Source organism: Lepidochelys kempii, chromosome 10 (genome assembly GCF_965140285.1).
Source record: "Lepidochelys kempii isolate rLepKem1 chromosome 10, rLepKem1.hap1, whole genome shotgun sequence".
NCBI lineage: Eukaryota > Metazoa > Chordata > Testudines > Cheloniidae > Lepidochelys > Lepidochelys kempii.
In genome coordinates, this window is record NC_136389.1 from 83,549,110 (window position 1) to 83,564,326 (window position 15,217).

Below are 15,217 nucleotides of genomic sequence, written 5' to 3' on the forward strand. Positions count from 1 at the left end.
ACACTGTAACAAGAGTGATCAGGTAAGGTGAGCTATTACCAGCAGGAGAGTGCGAGAGGGAGGGAGGGGGGGGACGACGAACCTTTTGTAGTGATAATCAAGGTGGGCCATTTCCAGCAGTTGACAAGAACGTGTGAGGAAGAGGGGTGGGTGGGAGGGGGTAAACAATTTGTTAGTCTTTAAGGTGCCACAAGTCCTCCTTTTCTTTTTGCGGATACAGACAAACACGGCTGCTCCTCTGAAACCTGTCATTAGGCAGTTTCCAATGGGCTTTGCCTCAGTAAACCATTCCTTTATAGTACTGACCACCTCGCATGTTTAAAATCATGAGATTTTTAATAAATAAAGTTTGGATTCTTTTAATTTGTCTTTTTAAAGCTGTTAAGTTCCCATTTTCAAGTTTTTCTTCACAATTATAAAGACTAGAAACTTTTTTTAATGAAAGGTGAGAGTCTCACGTAACAATAATCCAGGAACAGGGGCTTTAAGAAAAACATTAAATATAACTAGACCTGCAATTTTGGCAACACTGCTTTTGTCACCTCCACAAAGTTAGTACAATTAGCTCCATGTGCAGCTATGCTTGCAGGTAAATTGGAAATTAAAGCTGTTGAAATATGCAGTGATCTAAACCTGTAATAGTGCTCCAGAGGTTGCAGTTTTCCTATTCATGTCTAGGTGATATTCAAAGTGTTCACATTGATGTTTACACACTTGCATGGTTTGGTCCTTGCTACCAAAGGGACAACTTCTGCTGTGTATTACCACAACTACTGAGATGCACTCTCACCCACAGGCTCTACCTTTGAATTTCTGGGTGCAGCAGATGGGGCTTTTTCAGCATATAGCTCTTGTGGCTGGAACCTACTTCCCTCATTGCTCTGACAGAGCCCACATTTGCTGAGGTTCAGCAAATGGGGTAAAACTAATGTGGTTACTCAGGCTTTTGTCTTAGGGAATCATAGAATATCAGGGTTGGAAGGGAGCCCAGAAGGTCATCTAGTCCAACCCCCTGCTCAAAGCAGGACCAATTCCCAGTTAAATCATCATTAACTGGAAGTGGTAGGTTATATATATTTTTATTTATTTATAGCAGGGTGGAGGCAGAGGTTTGGTTTGTTCAACATATTCATTTACACAGATGAATCTAGTATCAGTAAGAAGCACATTTAAAATATAGGCTAGGGAAAAAAACAACTTGGCTACTTCATGTTATTTTCCTTTATTGGCTCTACTGCATGTGTGTCAAAAGAGAAATAGTAGTATTCACAAGACCTTATTGAAAAAAGTTAGGAACTAAAAATTTTTAACTGAAAAATAGTAAACTATTGCACTACTTCACACTCTCTCCCTTTTATCTCCCCAAAGGGAAACTATTGAATTTAAGTCGATGGCAAATTACTTACTGGAAAGCCCAAACACATAGTCAGTTCTCACCTCAAGGCTTTTTACCTAATTTAAGGAGCTGTGTTTAAAACTCAAATACATTTTCAGTTAAAATTATTTCTAGAATGTTTTAGACAACCAATAGGAACATTTGTAAAATATTTTGAGGACTAGTGTAGCACTCTAGTGTAGAGCAGGTGGCCATTTTTGCCATGCCTCTATTTTCCTACTGTAGACAAGGCCAAGCAGTTAGTGATACAAGCTTTAGAGGAAGAACGTAGCATTTAGTGTAAGAGAATCTAATTTGAATTTATGTAAAGCTTTGAAAAAGGATGGCCAGTTGGTCCTATTTGCTGCTTTCTAGAGAGAGTACTTTGTTGTGGGCATTAAAACAAGAATTTGATGAGCTGAATACCATTCTAGCTGTGTGGGTATATGATGCGCACACAGATCAGGACTAGCTTGACTATTTTAATTTTCTTATTTACATCAACATATAGAGAAAACCCTGGTGATGTCCTTTAAAGGTGCTTTGTTTTAATTTTTCTTTTAAAACTAATACTACAGACTGTGGGAATCAATTTAATTTTGAAGTCTAGGTGGTGTTTTTAGGCAAGTAGGTGTTCAAGAAGCAGTGTCTCTGAAATCTGTCACCGTTTTGTATGCTGCCATTTCCATGGAAACTGATACTGATTTAGCAAGAATGGTTTGGGTATTTCTAAACTACCCATTTTTAAAAAACTGGATAGTTTAAAGTCACTTATGTTTTTGTTGACCGTGTGTCAGTTTTAATTGTAGCAGGGGATGGAACATAGCTAAATTTCAAAGGCTCTGTTCTATAGTTGCTCCTAGGAAAGCAGTCAGCTCAAATGATTCTGCAGTAGCAAAATCCTGTGATTAAATTAATTTTTTTTAAATATTTTTAAAAAATTGATCCACTTACTTAAAAAAAACTTTTTAAAAAATCCTTGCACCAGTCTCCTCCTTTCATCTACTTGAAGGAAGATAAGATCTCGCAATGCACTCACATCTCACTCCCCATAAAAGTCAGATTAAATATTTTTATCTATTGAAATGAGTAAGAAGTACAAGCGTTCAGCAATTTGTCAAATTTACAAAATTAATCTTCCAATAGTGAGTTAGGGAGCCCTAGACCTTTAAGACTTCTTGAGAGTTTGAACCTTATCTTAGTAGCATCTAAAACAATGGTTCTCAACTAGGGGTCCAGGGCCCCCAAGCAGGTTTCAGGGGGTCCACCAAGCATGGCCGGCATTAGGCTTGCTTGGGCCCAGGGCAGAAAGCCAAAGTCCCACCGCACAGTTATGTAGCCCTGGTTGCCAAAGTCCCACCACACAGGGCAGAAGTCAAAGCCTGAGCAACTGAGCTTTGCAGCGCTCCCTGTGGTGTGGAGCCCCAGACAATTGCCCGGCTCTCTACCCACTAACACCGGCCCTGGCTTTTATATGCAGACAAACAGCTGTTGTGGCCCAGCGGGGTCATGGAATTTTCACAGCATGTTGTGAGGGTGTCAGAGAGAAAAAGGTTGAGAACCTCTTGACTAAAAAAACAGATTAATCATATATCTGCATTGTCATTCTCTCCTCATGCTGGAGCGAGTGGTTTGAAGATTCTATGATTAGAAGTGAATCTCCTCTATGAATACCTCTTTTACAGGCAAGAGTGTTACTTATAGAACTCATTGGTGCCACAATATAGTTAGCTTAAGCATTAGGATTGAACTAGCCATGCTTATAGCCACTCAGGATATTGTCCAAAGTATAAATTCTATATTTGAGATGGGACTGAGCACATAGAATCGTAGGACTGGAAGGGACCTCGAGAGGTCATCTAGTCCAGTCCCCTGCACTCAAGGCAGGACTAAGTATTCTCTAGCCCATCCCTGACAGGGGTTTGTCCAACCTGCTCTTAAAAATCCCCAATGATGGAGATTCCACAACCTCCCTAAGCAATTTATTTGAGTGCTTAACTACTCTGACAGTTAGGAAGTTTTTCCTAACTGCCCTTACTGCAATTTGAGCCCATTGCTTCTTGTCCTATCCTCAGAGGTTAAAAAGAAATTTTTTTCTCCCTTCAACAACCTTTTATGTATTTGAAAACTGTTGTTGTGTCCCCTCTCCACTTTCTCTTCTCCAGGCTAAGCAAACCCAGTTTTTTTTCAATCTTCCCTCAGATGTCATGTTTTCTAGACCTTTTTTGTTGTTCTACTCTGGAAGTTACTGGAGAATGAAGGTGCCGCTGATTGTAGCTTACAGCTTTAGTTTTGTTCTCCTGTTTTCTAGTTTAAGTAGTGGCTGGAGTGATGTCTTTTTTGGCATGAATAGATCATCATATAGCCTCTAAAGAAAAACTGACAGTTTCCCATAACAATGCAGAGTTTTTTTCACTGAAGTGGGATTGGTTTGACAGTATAATTCACATTGGGAACAAAATTCTTTAAACGTTGGCTCACTAAAGAATGAAGGGTAAAGTGCTCAGTGACCTAAATTAGGTTCCATAAATTGATACCCTGTGACCACCAAAAGATGTTTCTATTGGTTATAATTAAATATTTTCCAAAACTATGGAGAAAATGAGATTTCTACCTCTGTACTCGCTTTGCTATAAAGGGATAGTCAATCTCCAGGTTTCACCCTGACCACACCACACGATCCATCGTCTACAGCCAAGCTCTGCGATACAACCGCATTTGCTCCAACCCCTCAGACAGAGACAAACACCTACAAGATCTCTGTCAAGCTTTCTTACAACTACAATACCCACCTGCAGAAGTAAAGAAACAGATTGATAGAGCCAGAAGAGTTCCCAGAAGTTACCTACTACAGGACAGGCCTAACAAAGAAAATAACAGAACGCCACTAGCCGTCACCTTCAGCCCCCAACTAAAACCCCTCCAACGCATTATTAAGGATCTACAACCTATCCTAAAGGATGACCCAACACTCTCACAAGTCTTGGGAGACAGGCCAGTCCTTGCCTACAGACAGCCCCGCAACCTGAAGCAAGTACTCACCAACAACCACATACCACACAACAGAACCACTAACCCAGGAACTTATCCTTGCAACAAAGCCCGTTGCCAATTGTGCCCACATATCTATTCAGGGGACACCATCACAGGGCCTAATAACATCAGCCACACTATCAGAGGCTCGTTCACCTGCACATCCACCAATGTGATCTATGCCATCATGTGCCAGCAATGCCCCTCTGCCATGTACATTGGTCAAACTGGACAGTCTCTACGTAAAAGAATAAATGGACACAAATCAGATGTCAAGAATTATAACATTCATAAACCAGTCGGAGAACACTTCAATCTCTCTGGTCACGCAATCACAGACATGAAGGTCGCTATCTTAAAACAAAAAAACTTCAAATCCAGACTCCAGCGAGAAACTGCTGAATTGGAATTCATTTGCAAATTGGATACTATTAATTTAGGCTTAAATAGAGACTGGGAGTGGCTAAGTCATTATGCAAGGTAGCCTGTTTCCTCTTGTTTTTTCCTACCCCCCCCCCCCCAGATGTTCTGGTTTAACTTGGATTTAAACCTGGAGAATGGTCAGTTTAGATGAGCTATTACCAGCAGGAGAGTGAGTTTGTGTGTGTATGGGGGTGGGGGGGATGTGAGAAAACCTTGATCTATGCAGGAAATAGCCCGACTTGATTATGTAAAGAGTTGTCACTTTGGATGGGCTAGCACCAGCAGGAGAGTGAATTTGTGTGGGGGGGTGGAGGGTGAGAAAACCTGGATTTGTGCTGGAAATGGCCCACCTGTTGATCACTTTAGATAAGCTATTACCAGCAGGACAGTGGGGTGGGAGGAGGTATTGTTTCATGATTTCTGTGTGTATATAAAGTCTGCTGCAGTTTCCACGGTAAACATCTGATGAAGTGAGCTGTAGCTCACGAAAGCTCATGCTCAAATAAATTGGTTAGTCTCTAAGGTGCCACAAGTACTCCTTTTCTTTTTGCGAATACAGACTAACACGGCTGTTCCTCTGTAATCTCTCTCCACAGTAGTCAAATATAGCTGGAACCTTCCTCAGAGCACCCCTGCTAAAAGCCCTCAAGAAGTGGAATTCTCTCAGTAAGAGATCCAGACACCAATATCAGCATGCACTATGTTTTTCTGGACTCCTACTCCAGGAGGCAGGATTAGACTCTTTCTGACATTTTTCATCGTCATTCTATAGCTTTGATTAACTAGGAAATAAACTGTGGAAGCCATACCTATTACTTTTGTCCTTGGAATCTAAATTTAATTCTTAATATAGGGCCTTATTTCAAAGAAGAATTGAGTTACTCATAATGAGTTAATAGGTTATCCCTTCTAACAGTACCAACATGAAACTTCCTCTGTTTTCCTATTAAAACAGCATGAACAAGGGTGGACATGTATAGTTTCTTCTGCCTGTCTATATGATGTAAATTATTGGCCTGTATGCATACCTAGGAATGTGAATGTTAGGACTGGGCAATGCACAGTCTCACTGGTTATGATCTGACAAGTCATTTTGACTACTGTAGACAGACAGCCACTGTCACCTGAATGGTTTGGCCAATACTTAATCTGTCTGAAGATCACAAAAATGAAAACTATATGAAATAAGTTTGACAATGACTATCCCTGCATTACAGTTAGGACCCTTTGTTTTTGATTTTCCACAGGAATTTACTGGTGTTTATTACAACAAAACCAGCTGAAAATCAGTGCAAAAAGTTAGGAATTTTTCTGGATAAATATCAGGGTTTACTTTAGTGGACAGGATAGATTTTCATTTTCTTCCCATTTTTATGCATCAAATCTTCAAACCATTATCTGCTAACAGCTTGAAATGTGTATGTGGGGACCTGAGATTCATCAGTATGTTCAGATGGACATACACACATTGAACAAAGAGGCACACAAGCTCTGATGTGTATCTTCTGGACCAATAGAGCCTTACTTCAACAGGCAGCTTTGCATATACACACAGACGAATGCAGCATCATAATAAATATCTCATGCAATGTACTGTATTTTCCTCCTAAGTTTTTTTATATATTTGAATGATACAAAAGTAGAGTAAAAATTGGAAAATGCATGCTTCTTGTAAAACCCAGGAATTTTCCCCGTAAAAATCGGATTCAACTGAAAACAAAAGGGCTTAATTATAATTCACAGCAAGAATGGTATTAGATGGTGAGTACACCAACCATCCCATATGAACTGTATCCACTTTAGTGATTTTACTAGTGTCTAAAAATGGCAGATTGCATAATTTCCTCCATTTATAACAAATGTTGCCAGGCGACAGCAGCCACAGAGGATGTAAAATATTGAGACCTATTCTAGATAGGATATTTGTTCAGACAGAGCTACTAACCATATCAAGATGTGCCAGTGCATGGCAGAATATTGCACCCAATTTTGGTGCAAGACATTTTTTTAAATGAGACAAGGTGGGTGAAATCTTTTCTAGGACCAATTTTTTTTTTTTTTAAAGTAGACAAGCCATTGTTTCACAAAATAAATATTCAAAAAGGGGCAGAGTCCCAAATGTAGGTAAGAAAGTTATGATTGTGGAGTTCCTGATGAAATGGTGTAACAGAGAGAGACCATCACACAAATCAGACCTAGAGAGGACTGAACATTTAAATCTGAAAAACAAACACTTGAGTTACATAGTGACAGATTTATGTAATAGGTATATGCAGTGTTGTCAAGTTGGTGTTTCATTAAAGAAGGAAAGAATCATATCAATAAAGTTACTCTAAGCCAGTGGTTCTCAACCTATTTACCATTGTAGACCACATCCAATACTACCTGTGTGGCCCTGAGGATGTCACATGGGCCGCAGCTGTGCTGATTGGGCTGAAGATTGAGACCCACTGCTCAAAAGGGTTTGTTTTTTTGCACTTGGGTGGTGGCAGCATCTACCCATCCATGGTCAGAAAGAAGCTGTGACCTTGGGAGTTTAATACCAGCCTGGAGTAGACGGCGTTAATTTTTAAAATCCTTGCAGGCCCCACCGTCTGCACTCAAAGTGTCAGAGTGGGGAATCAGCCTTGACACACCTACTTTACTGTTTCCACAGGACATTAAAATATTTAGTGTCCACATTTCATTCTGGCATTTGGTATTAAGGAAAAATTATAACTTTCTTAAACCAACCTAGAAGGGGAGCTAGGTTCTGCAGTGGCCTAGCCTTTCCGCATATGAAAATCTAGGTTAATATCCTGTATTTAGTATCACAAGTGAAAGCATATCTTGAAGTGAATGGTCTCATCCAAAATAACTATTCTGGTTGGCATATAAACAGCAGCTTTCACATCATTTGCTTACGCATGGCTAGTATTCAGCAATCCATCACTTTTATGAAGACATTAATCCAGTACAAAAATAAACAAAACCCAACACCACACACAAGAAGTCGAGGTGAAAAGAATTAACTTCAGATACATATGATTTGTCTAAAATAGCCCACAAAGCCAATAATGAGACAGTGAAAACTTAGCTTAATTTATTAGAACCCAATAAATGGTTTCAGTAACTGAATCTTGAACACCTCATTCAGGACAAAAGTTACATTTTGAAAGCATCTTAAGTAAAATCTTGCAGTGTACAAAGTACAGTGTTATCTACTGAAGACTGCAAATTTAGAATTTTAAGATTTGTATCGTAATGGGGTATTGTTATGGCATCTCACTGAGCAGGTTCAGCTTTTTATTTTCATGTTGAAAATATACTCACATCATGCAATATTTTTAAAGTGTGTAATGAATAGTCCTGGCTTAAGTTGACAAAGCTCAAGTCTTCCAAAAAAAAAAAAAAAAAAAGTCAGCTGCTTAAGCAGAATCTTCTCAAAGCTTTGTTTTCAGGAAGTTATTGTATAACTACGAATTGTTACTGAAGTAAAAAAACCTGATGACCTTTTACTATTTACTCAAAATTTATTCAAAATGTTCACTTAATCACCACAATGAACCTTAAATGTAATACGATGCTATTTTAAATTTGAACCTGAGTACAGAGATAGCAAAGTACAATCACCCCGTCATAGGCCCCATAAATTCTATTCCCAGTAGCCCTTTTTGAGAGACAGGTAGCGTTAACCTTAAATTTGAACTTACTGTAAATAAACAACCATTTCTGTGCCACAAGTACTCCTTTTCTTTTAACCATTTCTGTGGAATTCAGAAAGTATTTCAACCCAGAATACAAACAAGTACAAACTCTTCTGAAATAGAAAAGCAACAGTGCAGATGTCAAATGTTTGAAGAGATCTGTATCAGAGTATTAAACTTTAAATTAAAATGACAGACTTGAGCTGTTCATGAAATTAAGAGGGTTCATATGATATCTCGTGATTGCAAAGACTGCACATACTTTCCTTTAGTTTTCTCTAATGTGAGCTATTTATACAGAACTGTTGTAGACTACTTCTAATTTAAGAAACACTTGTACCCTTTAAAGGTGTTAGCAAATAAGTTTCCTACAGCTTTGTTAAGGGAAGTTTTAAAATACTGATTCAGTTTTTAGTTTGACTGGTGAAATCAGCTAGCCATACCTCTTCCATCATGGATGAAGTTACTAATACTCTAATATCACTGATTTCCAACTATGGATATAAACTTTGGTCACTGTGTGCTAGGATTAAATGGCTCGGATTTCTAGAAAGTTGCTGTAGAATGTTTCAGTCACCTATCTCTGTCCTTAATTTATTAAGGAAGGTGCAACCCATAAATATTTTTACACATTTTCATTCAGTTGTCTCAATTGAAAGCTTACCTGCAAAATACAAAATACAGCACCCATGGAAAACAAGGGGTATTTTCATTCATACAGATGATATATTCCTGTATAAAAGAAGTCCTTCGGCTGTCCAATTGTTTCCACAGTATATTTCTTCCATATGTAAGATACAAACTGTACAAGTTCTCCAGTTTACAAGATTTCCTAATTTGCAGAAACAATTCAGACTAAATTGATAATATATTAGTTTGTTTTAAAAGCAAAGATTACAGGTAAGGTACAGTCTTTAAATTTAATTGGCTCACTATAACAGAACAGAAATGTCATTTTGATAATACAATTTGCAATAGTACAACTATGTACATATATACACACAGCATTTTGTGTCTCCTTCCATTACTTAACTAACATTAAGTAAATTTATTTTAAGTAACCCTATTATTGTTTCTTTATTACCATCTTAAGGATTACTGAAACAAAAATGGTTCAGTTTTGCAGTGCTTCAGTTCTGTTGCAAATTCTCTTAGATTTTAATTCAGGCTTTAAAGCACATCATTGAAGCGTGACTTTCTATAGTCTCCAAGGTCCATTTGAAGTTCTTTCTCTTCATCATCTGCAAATGAAATATTCAGATCCAAATTAATATACAACTAAATGATCACTACTGAAACTCATTTAAAAATAGCTTTCCAGAACACATCGGGTTACAGATATATGTGGATACTGACATGGGTGCACACTACATTAAACCAGCCTGTTCACAAGAATAGACTAGACATGCCAGAGATGCCATGATGGCTATATCTAATTACAAACCCAGTGGTCTTCATTTTTTGGTTTGCCTCTGCTGAAGAAGTGGGATTTTGATGGTGCTAGATACCCTTATTTTGGAGTGCTGAGTTTCAGAGATTTGATTGATTTTAAGACATTCTAGGACTGGTTATATTTATCAGTTGAGAATGTCCCTTTTAAATGGGCCAGACAATCCTATTAAATCCAAATCCTTTCCAGAAGAATGAGACTTTGTGCCTTCTCCATTTTCCCCCACCTTCACAGACAGTGCATTACAAGAAAAAAACACCACACAACAAAACTGTGTACCTCATGCAGAAAAGTTACACTCTTGCCTCTAGCTCCCACTGCCAAAAAAGCTGTATATGGTCTGATAATGAACCAAGCTATACATTTCTTCTCTCTCTTCCTCATGAGCATAAAAGGGAGGAACACTCCAAAAATCTTTGGCACAGTCAATTGTGAAGCAGTGGAATCCATGCCCAGTATTTCAAATTGTACTTTTAATCAGTGTTTTTGAAGTCTGCTATATTAAAGTTCACATTTGTGCTTCTAAGACACCATAGTACAGTGTCTTATGAAGTCTTTAAACAGCAAACTCTAAGCTTCAGTCTTATATTTTATATATTAGCTCTAATACGGTTTTATATTTTTCTTTCATCTTCAGGTCAATTCAATCTTTGTTGTGTGTTCATCTTCAATATCATCATACTGCCCATGATAAAATTCTCAGTTATCCCTTTCTGCTCAAAAGATGAATGCAGTTATCCAGAAAGGTTATCATCTGACTGATATCCACCATGTCATTTATGACATTTACCTGCTCAGGACTTGGGGAAAAAAATATTTTAAGCCAGACATTAGCCAGAGGTAGAGATGAAAGATTTCTTTGGAGGGTGAGATCCAAGGGAAATGCCCAACCCCACTGCTAATTCCAGATGCTGCAAAGTGGTCGAATTTCTAATCAGATACCATGTGTGAACACTGCATAGAGGATTGTATCCTTCATATCAGCCTTTGATTGGTAGGCTTTTGATAGATTTGTAACTTCATCCTCAATCACGGGAAGGGAAGAGGAGTTCTCACTTTCACCAAACTTTCCAATACCCTAACAGCCTACCACAGCAATTGTCAAACTTTACTGTCCTGTTCTATTTCTTCTTTCCAACCTAACATGGGGCTCTGGCCTTTTCCTTCCTGCTTTCAAACCAAGAAAGCTGAAGTTCCAAATACAGCAATGGCAAATTCTGAAAGATATTTCAAAGCTTAGAGCTCCCCTTCTCCAAATTTGTTGCATCCCTCCCATTCCTAGAAGTAACATGGGCAAGTTTCACTGCTGGAAGAGGTTTAATTAGATCTTTCCTCAAAATGTGTCTTATTCAGAAAGTTCACACTGAAATCTTCCTTCCTAAAGTACTTTGCATTTGCAAGCTGGAAAATTTCAGTTTTTTAATGGTAATATCCTTCTAACAATTCTGGAAGGAGTCTTACCGTTCTATTACATACTGCAATAGTCCAAGTCTCAAATTTAACCTCTGTGAAATGCGCATTACAATGAAACCAGGCTGCCATTGGCTCAGGGGTATTTCAGTTGAGCCAAAGACTCATAATACAGGTGTCAAGAATTATTAAACAATTAAAGCCACTCAAGAAGACTGCATCCCCTGGGTGATGTCTCTTATACGAATGTGGAATTTTCAAACACTGATATTGCTATTAAATACAACCTGGAATATAAACATTTTGTGATAAAAAACAAGAGCTGCTTAACTTGATTTGTTTGTACCTACAATACTTTCTGCTTTGCCTTTAAAGCCACAGAATATTTTCCAAAAACATTTCGGTTTCACTTTAGCCAAAGACCATTGAGATTTTTCCCTTCCACTCATTACAACAATGAAGCCATGTCACCAAAAAGCGTGTTGACTAAACACATTTTTAATGCTTCCCCTGAGCAAAGTATTGTTGGCTTTTCCCTGCCATTGATCTGTACACCAAAATCAGGCAAATAACCAGCACACAGAAAAACAGAGCAAATACCCAGCTGTCATTCCTTTTCCCTTCAGTTCCAAGCCACTTCTTTCATCTTGAACCTGTAGAGATCGTATCTGCTACTCTTCTTTTCAGGCAGATGCTCACAAGTTAACACACTGACCTTTACTGACAAAAATTAAGCCCACTGTCACTTTTGATGTATACAGTATGAGTTCCAAAAATCTAAGTTTCCTATCTGCTAGTCCAAAATAAAGCCGCAGAACCCAGATTACTGAATTGTCAGGCATCATATCTGTAAACGTCCAAGACTTTTACAAAGCAATTTCTCTTTGCCACCAGCTGATCCAAATCGATATTAAGTACAAACAAGTTAAAGCAATTTACAACCCAAGGCTTATTTGAATAAATACAATTTAACCACAGCTCTCTGTGCCTCTAACTTTTCAATTTCCCACCAACATACCTTATAGAATCGTGCTGTAAGAACTGGTGTACAGAATAGTATACTAAAATATGCTGTTTATAATGGCATGCAACACAAGTTATGTGTACTCAATCTCATCACTTGCTCTGTAGAATACAAACCACTACGACACTGGGTTAGTATTGAAAGGTCAGTCAAAACTGAATCCAACCTAAGAACTCACACACTGATCTAGTCAGTTGAGCAAGAGCTGCATACTGCAGGGGGAACAATCCTGCACTGGTCCATAGCATTGGACTAGATGACCTAATCAGTTTTCCCCCCATCTCTAATTTATGATTCATAGAGCACAGCAGTAGAGAGAGAGAGAGAGCGGACCATACTGAGTAGAATACAGAAAACTAGCACTTTGAGGAGATTTAAGAGTGGTCATAGTATTGTAGGGACTAAAATGAAAAGCTAGGCAATATGGCCAAGGTTTTAAAAAACTGGAGTCATATTTAGTCACCAGCCTGAGCTGTCAAAAGAGATGAGCATCCAACAAGTACCTACTGAGGGAGCTGTTGGATGCTCATCTCTTTTCAAAAGCCAGACTGAAGCCTAACTTTAAGCTCCTAATTTTGAAAATCTGAATGCATGGTTTAGACAGTTACACATGAGTGTCTAGATAGAACTCTTTCCTTAACTTTACAAGATGTATGGTTAAGAGCAGAAATCCCATACTTCTATAAGTCAATGGCAATAAAACAAACAGGCTATGTATTCTACTAGGTCAGATCTCCAAATCGAAGATACAAAGTGGGTTTTACGGACAGAACTGAAGACAGTAATCCAGAGCATTTAGAAATGCACCTGTCACCGCTGATCAAAACCGCAACAGGAGCCTCATGCTGGAAGAGCAGCAGTAAGCTTTGTTTGTCAGTAAGTTAATTCATTGCTCAAAGTTCTCATCTGTACTTACGTACTCCTTCACCTGTTCATTAGCTTCCCCACGCCAACACGGCCACAGCATGATGCATATTTAAGTGCACAGCTACAGGAGTCGGTTGGTTCTAACCATATTTAGGGTCTCTATTAACTACGCGTAGAAGAAAGTCTTTCAAATTTATTTCCTGCTGTACAAACCCTGTTATCTGGGAACTTTTCAGGAAAAGAATATGCGGTTACAATAAGATGATCAAGAACAGGCACCTATAAAACTTCAAAATATTTTGTCTTATGCAATTTTCTTTTAGCTGGAGATAAAGTACCTGAAACAATTTCTCCACAAAATTGTGCAAACTTTTCACAAACTACTACTACACTACCATACAACATTAATAGTGTAATTGGAAACATGCCATGAAGAGGTTTAGGTTGGATATTAGGAAAACCTTTTTCACTAGGAGGGTGGTGAAACACTGGAATGCGTTGCCTAGGGAGGTGGTGGAATTTCCTTCCTTAGAAGTTTTTAAGGTCAGGCTTGACAAAGCCCTCGCTGGGATGATTTAATTGGGGATTGGTCCTGCTTTTGAGCAGGGGGTTGGACTAGATGACCTCCTGAGGTCCCTTCCAACCCTGATATTCTATGATTCTATGAAGAGTCAATACACTGAAGTGCCCGCAGAACAAAAGATGGAGGCATGCACATATAAGTGGATATTAGACTATCACTGAGTTAACTAGTTTTGAAGTTAATAGGGTAAATTGAATGTCTGTTGAATCTGTGTATTAAGCACAAAAATGTTTAGTATAGTTTTTAGCTACTAAGTGCTGATAATTTGCTGATCATAAAACATGTAACACCCTAAGATAGTTGTGAATACTACAGATATAAGTAGTAGTCTCAAAATACATGTTAATATGCCTTTGAAATTGTTTTAATAAATGCAGAAGCATGTATGTTCAAAATAACTAGCTATGAGACTTCCTGATTATTGAAGGCAAATAAAACTGTTCCTGAAATTTCAGTCATGCTAACTTTACTAGCATAATAAAGCAGATTCTTTCAAAGATTTACACAATGTTAAAATATACTGTATTGAAAACCGTTATAAGGTTGGTTTTGAAACAGTAAGTGAAAGACTGCCTGAAGAAAATTTCTTTTATGCTAAGGCAGTTTTGATTAGCTAGTAATATTGGAGCTGTACACAAATTCAACAAGTAAACTCAGTGTAGATTTTTCTTTAGTGGGATGGAGACAAGGCCCAAGCTCACCTTGGACGTCTTCTTCTCCACCATCACCATCCTCTTCCTCATTGTAGGCAAGTTCAGCCTGCTTGTCTGCCTCATACTCACCCACGTTACCATCATCCCCATTATAATCCGCCAATTTAGAGCCATGCTGCGGATCAACAGGGGATTCATTCTCATCAAAGAATCGGCCTGTGAAGTAGGCAAAGGATTAAGTCAGAAGCAAAGAGGAAAGGAAAGAAAAGAAAGGATTCTAACAAAGCAGATCATAGGTTAGATTCTTCAGTCCTCGTAGCCATGTCAGTTGTGAAAAACGAATACTGTTTTATGAAAACATCTCCATGCAAAAAGATTTACTTGATTATTTAAAAGGAGTTTGGAGAATTCTGCTGGTCAGTGGCACATGCCAGCTAGCTCTTACAGCATTTGGTTACTATGGGCTTCACAATTTGGAGAAAAAAAAGTGTTTCAATAGAAGGCTCCATATAGGAAGACCCAGAAATACCATTCACTTTTCCTCGAATGCCAGGATTTATCCATGACAATGAAGAATTCTGAAGTTAGATTTGCCTGACTTTTACCATCACATTGGCAAAAATTGAAAAAATCTTCTCCTTAGAAAGCACATTGGTGGTTTTCTGCTCACAGTGGTGAAGTATAAATACTGCAAAAGGAATTCAGCTAGTCTC

At 38.3% G+C, this 15,217-nt stretch overlaps 2 protein-coding genes across 7 annotated transcripts in view; both read right to left on the reverse strand.

Moving 5' to 3' along the window:
• Positions 1 to 15,217, reverse strand: part of CTDSPL2 (CTD small phosphatase like 2) — a 104,020-nt gene that overhangs the window by 79,332 nt on the left and 9,471 nt on the right. The window contains exon 1 of one of the 3 annotated variants that reach the window (XM_073304552.1): positions 9,602 to 9,682. The exons of 1 other annotated variant lie outside the window; for it this stretch is intronic. The gene's annotated coding sequence lies outside the window, so the exon portion shown is untranslated. Of the gene's footprint in view, positions 1 to 9,181; positions 9,263 to 9,601; positions 9,683 to 15,217 lie in introns of those variants that run through there. One more of the 3 variants, XM_073304548.1, reaches the window with a different exon arrangement.
• Positions 7,899 to 15,217, reverse strand: part of GOLM2 (golgi membrane protein 2) — a 32,248-nt gene continuing 24,929 nt past the window's right edge. The window contains exons 9-11 of one of the 4 annotated variants that reach the window (XR_012154122.2): positions 14,553 to 14,720; positions 9,182 to 9,758; positions 7,899 to 8,630 (exon numbers count right to left, since the gene is read on the reverse strand). Coding sequence is in view for 2 of the 4 variants with exons in the window: in XM_073304559.2 (XP_073160660.2) it covers positions 9,688 to 9,758; positions 14,553 to 14,720 (239 nt within the window). In the remaining 2 variants the exon portion in view is untranslated. Of the gene's footprint in view, positions 9,759 to 14,552; positions 14,721 to 15,217 lie in introns of those variants that run through there. The other 3 variants (XM_073304559.2, XM_073304560.2, XR_012154123.2) reach the window with 3 other exon arrangements.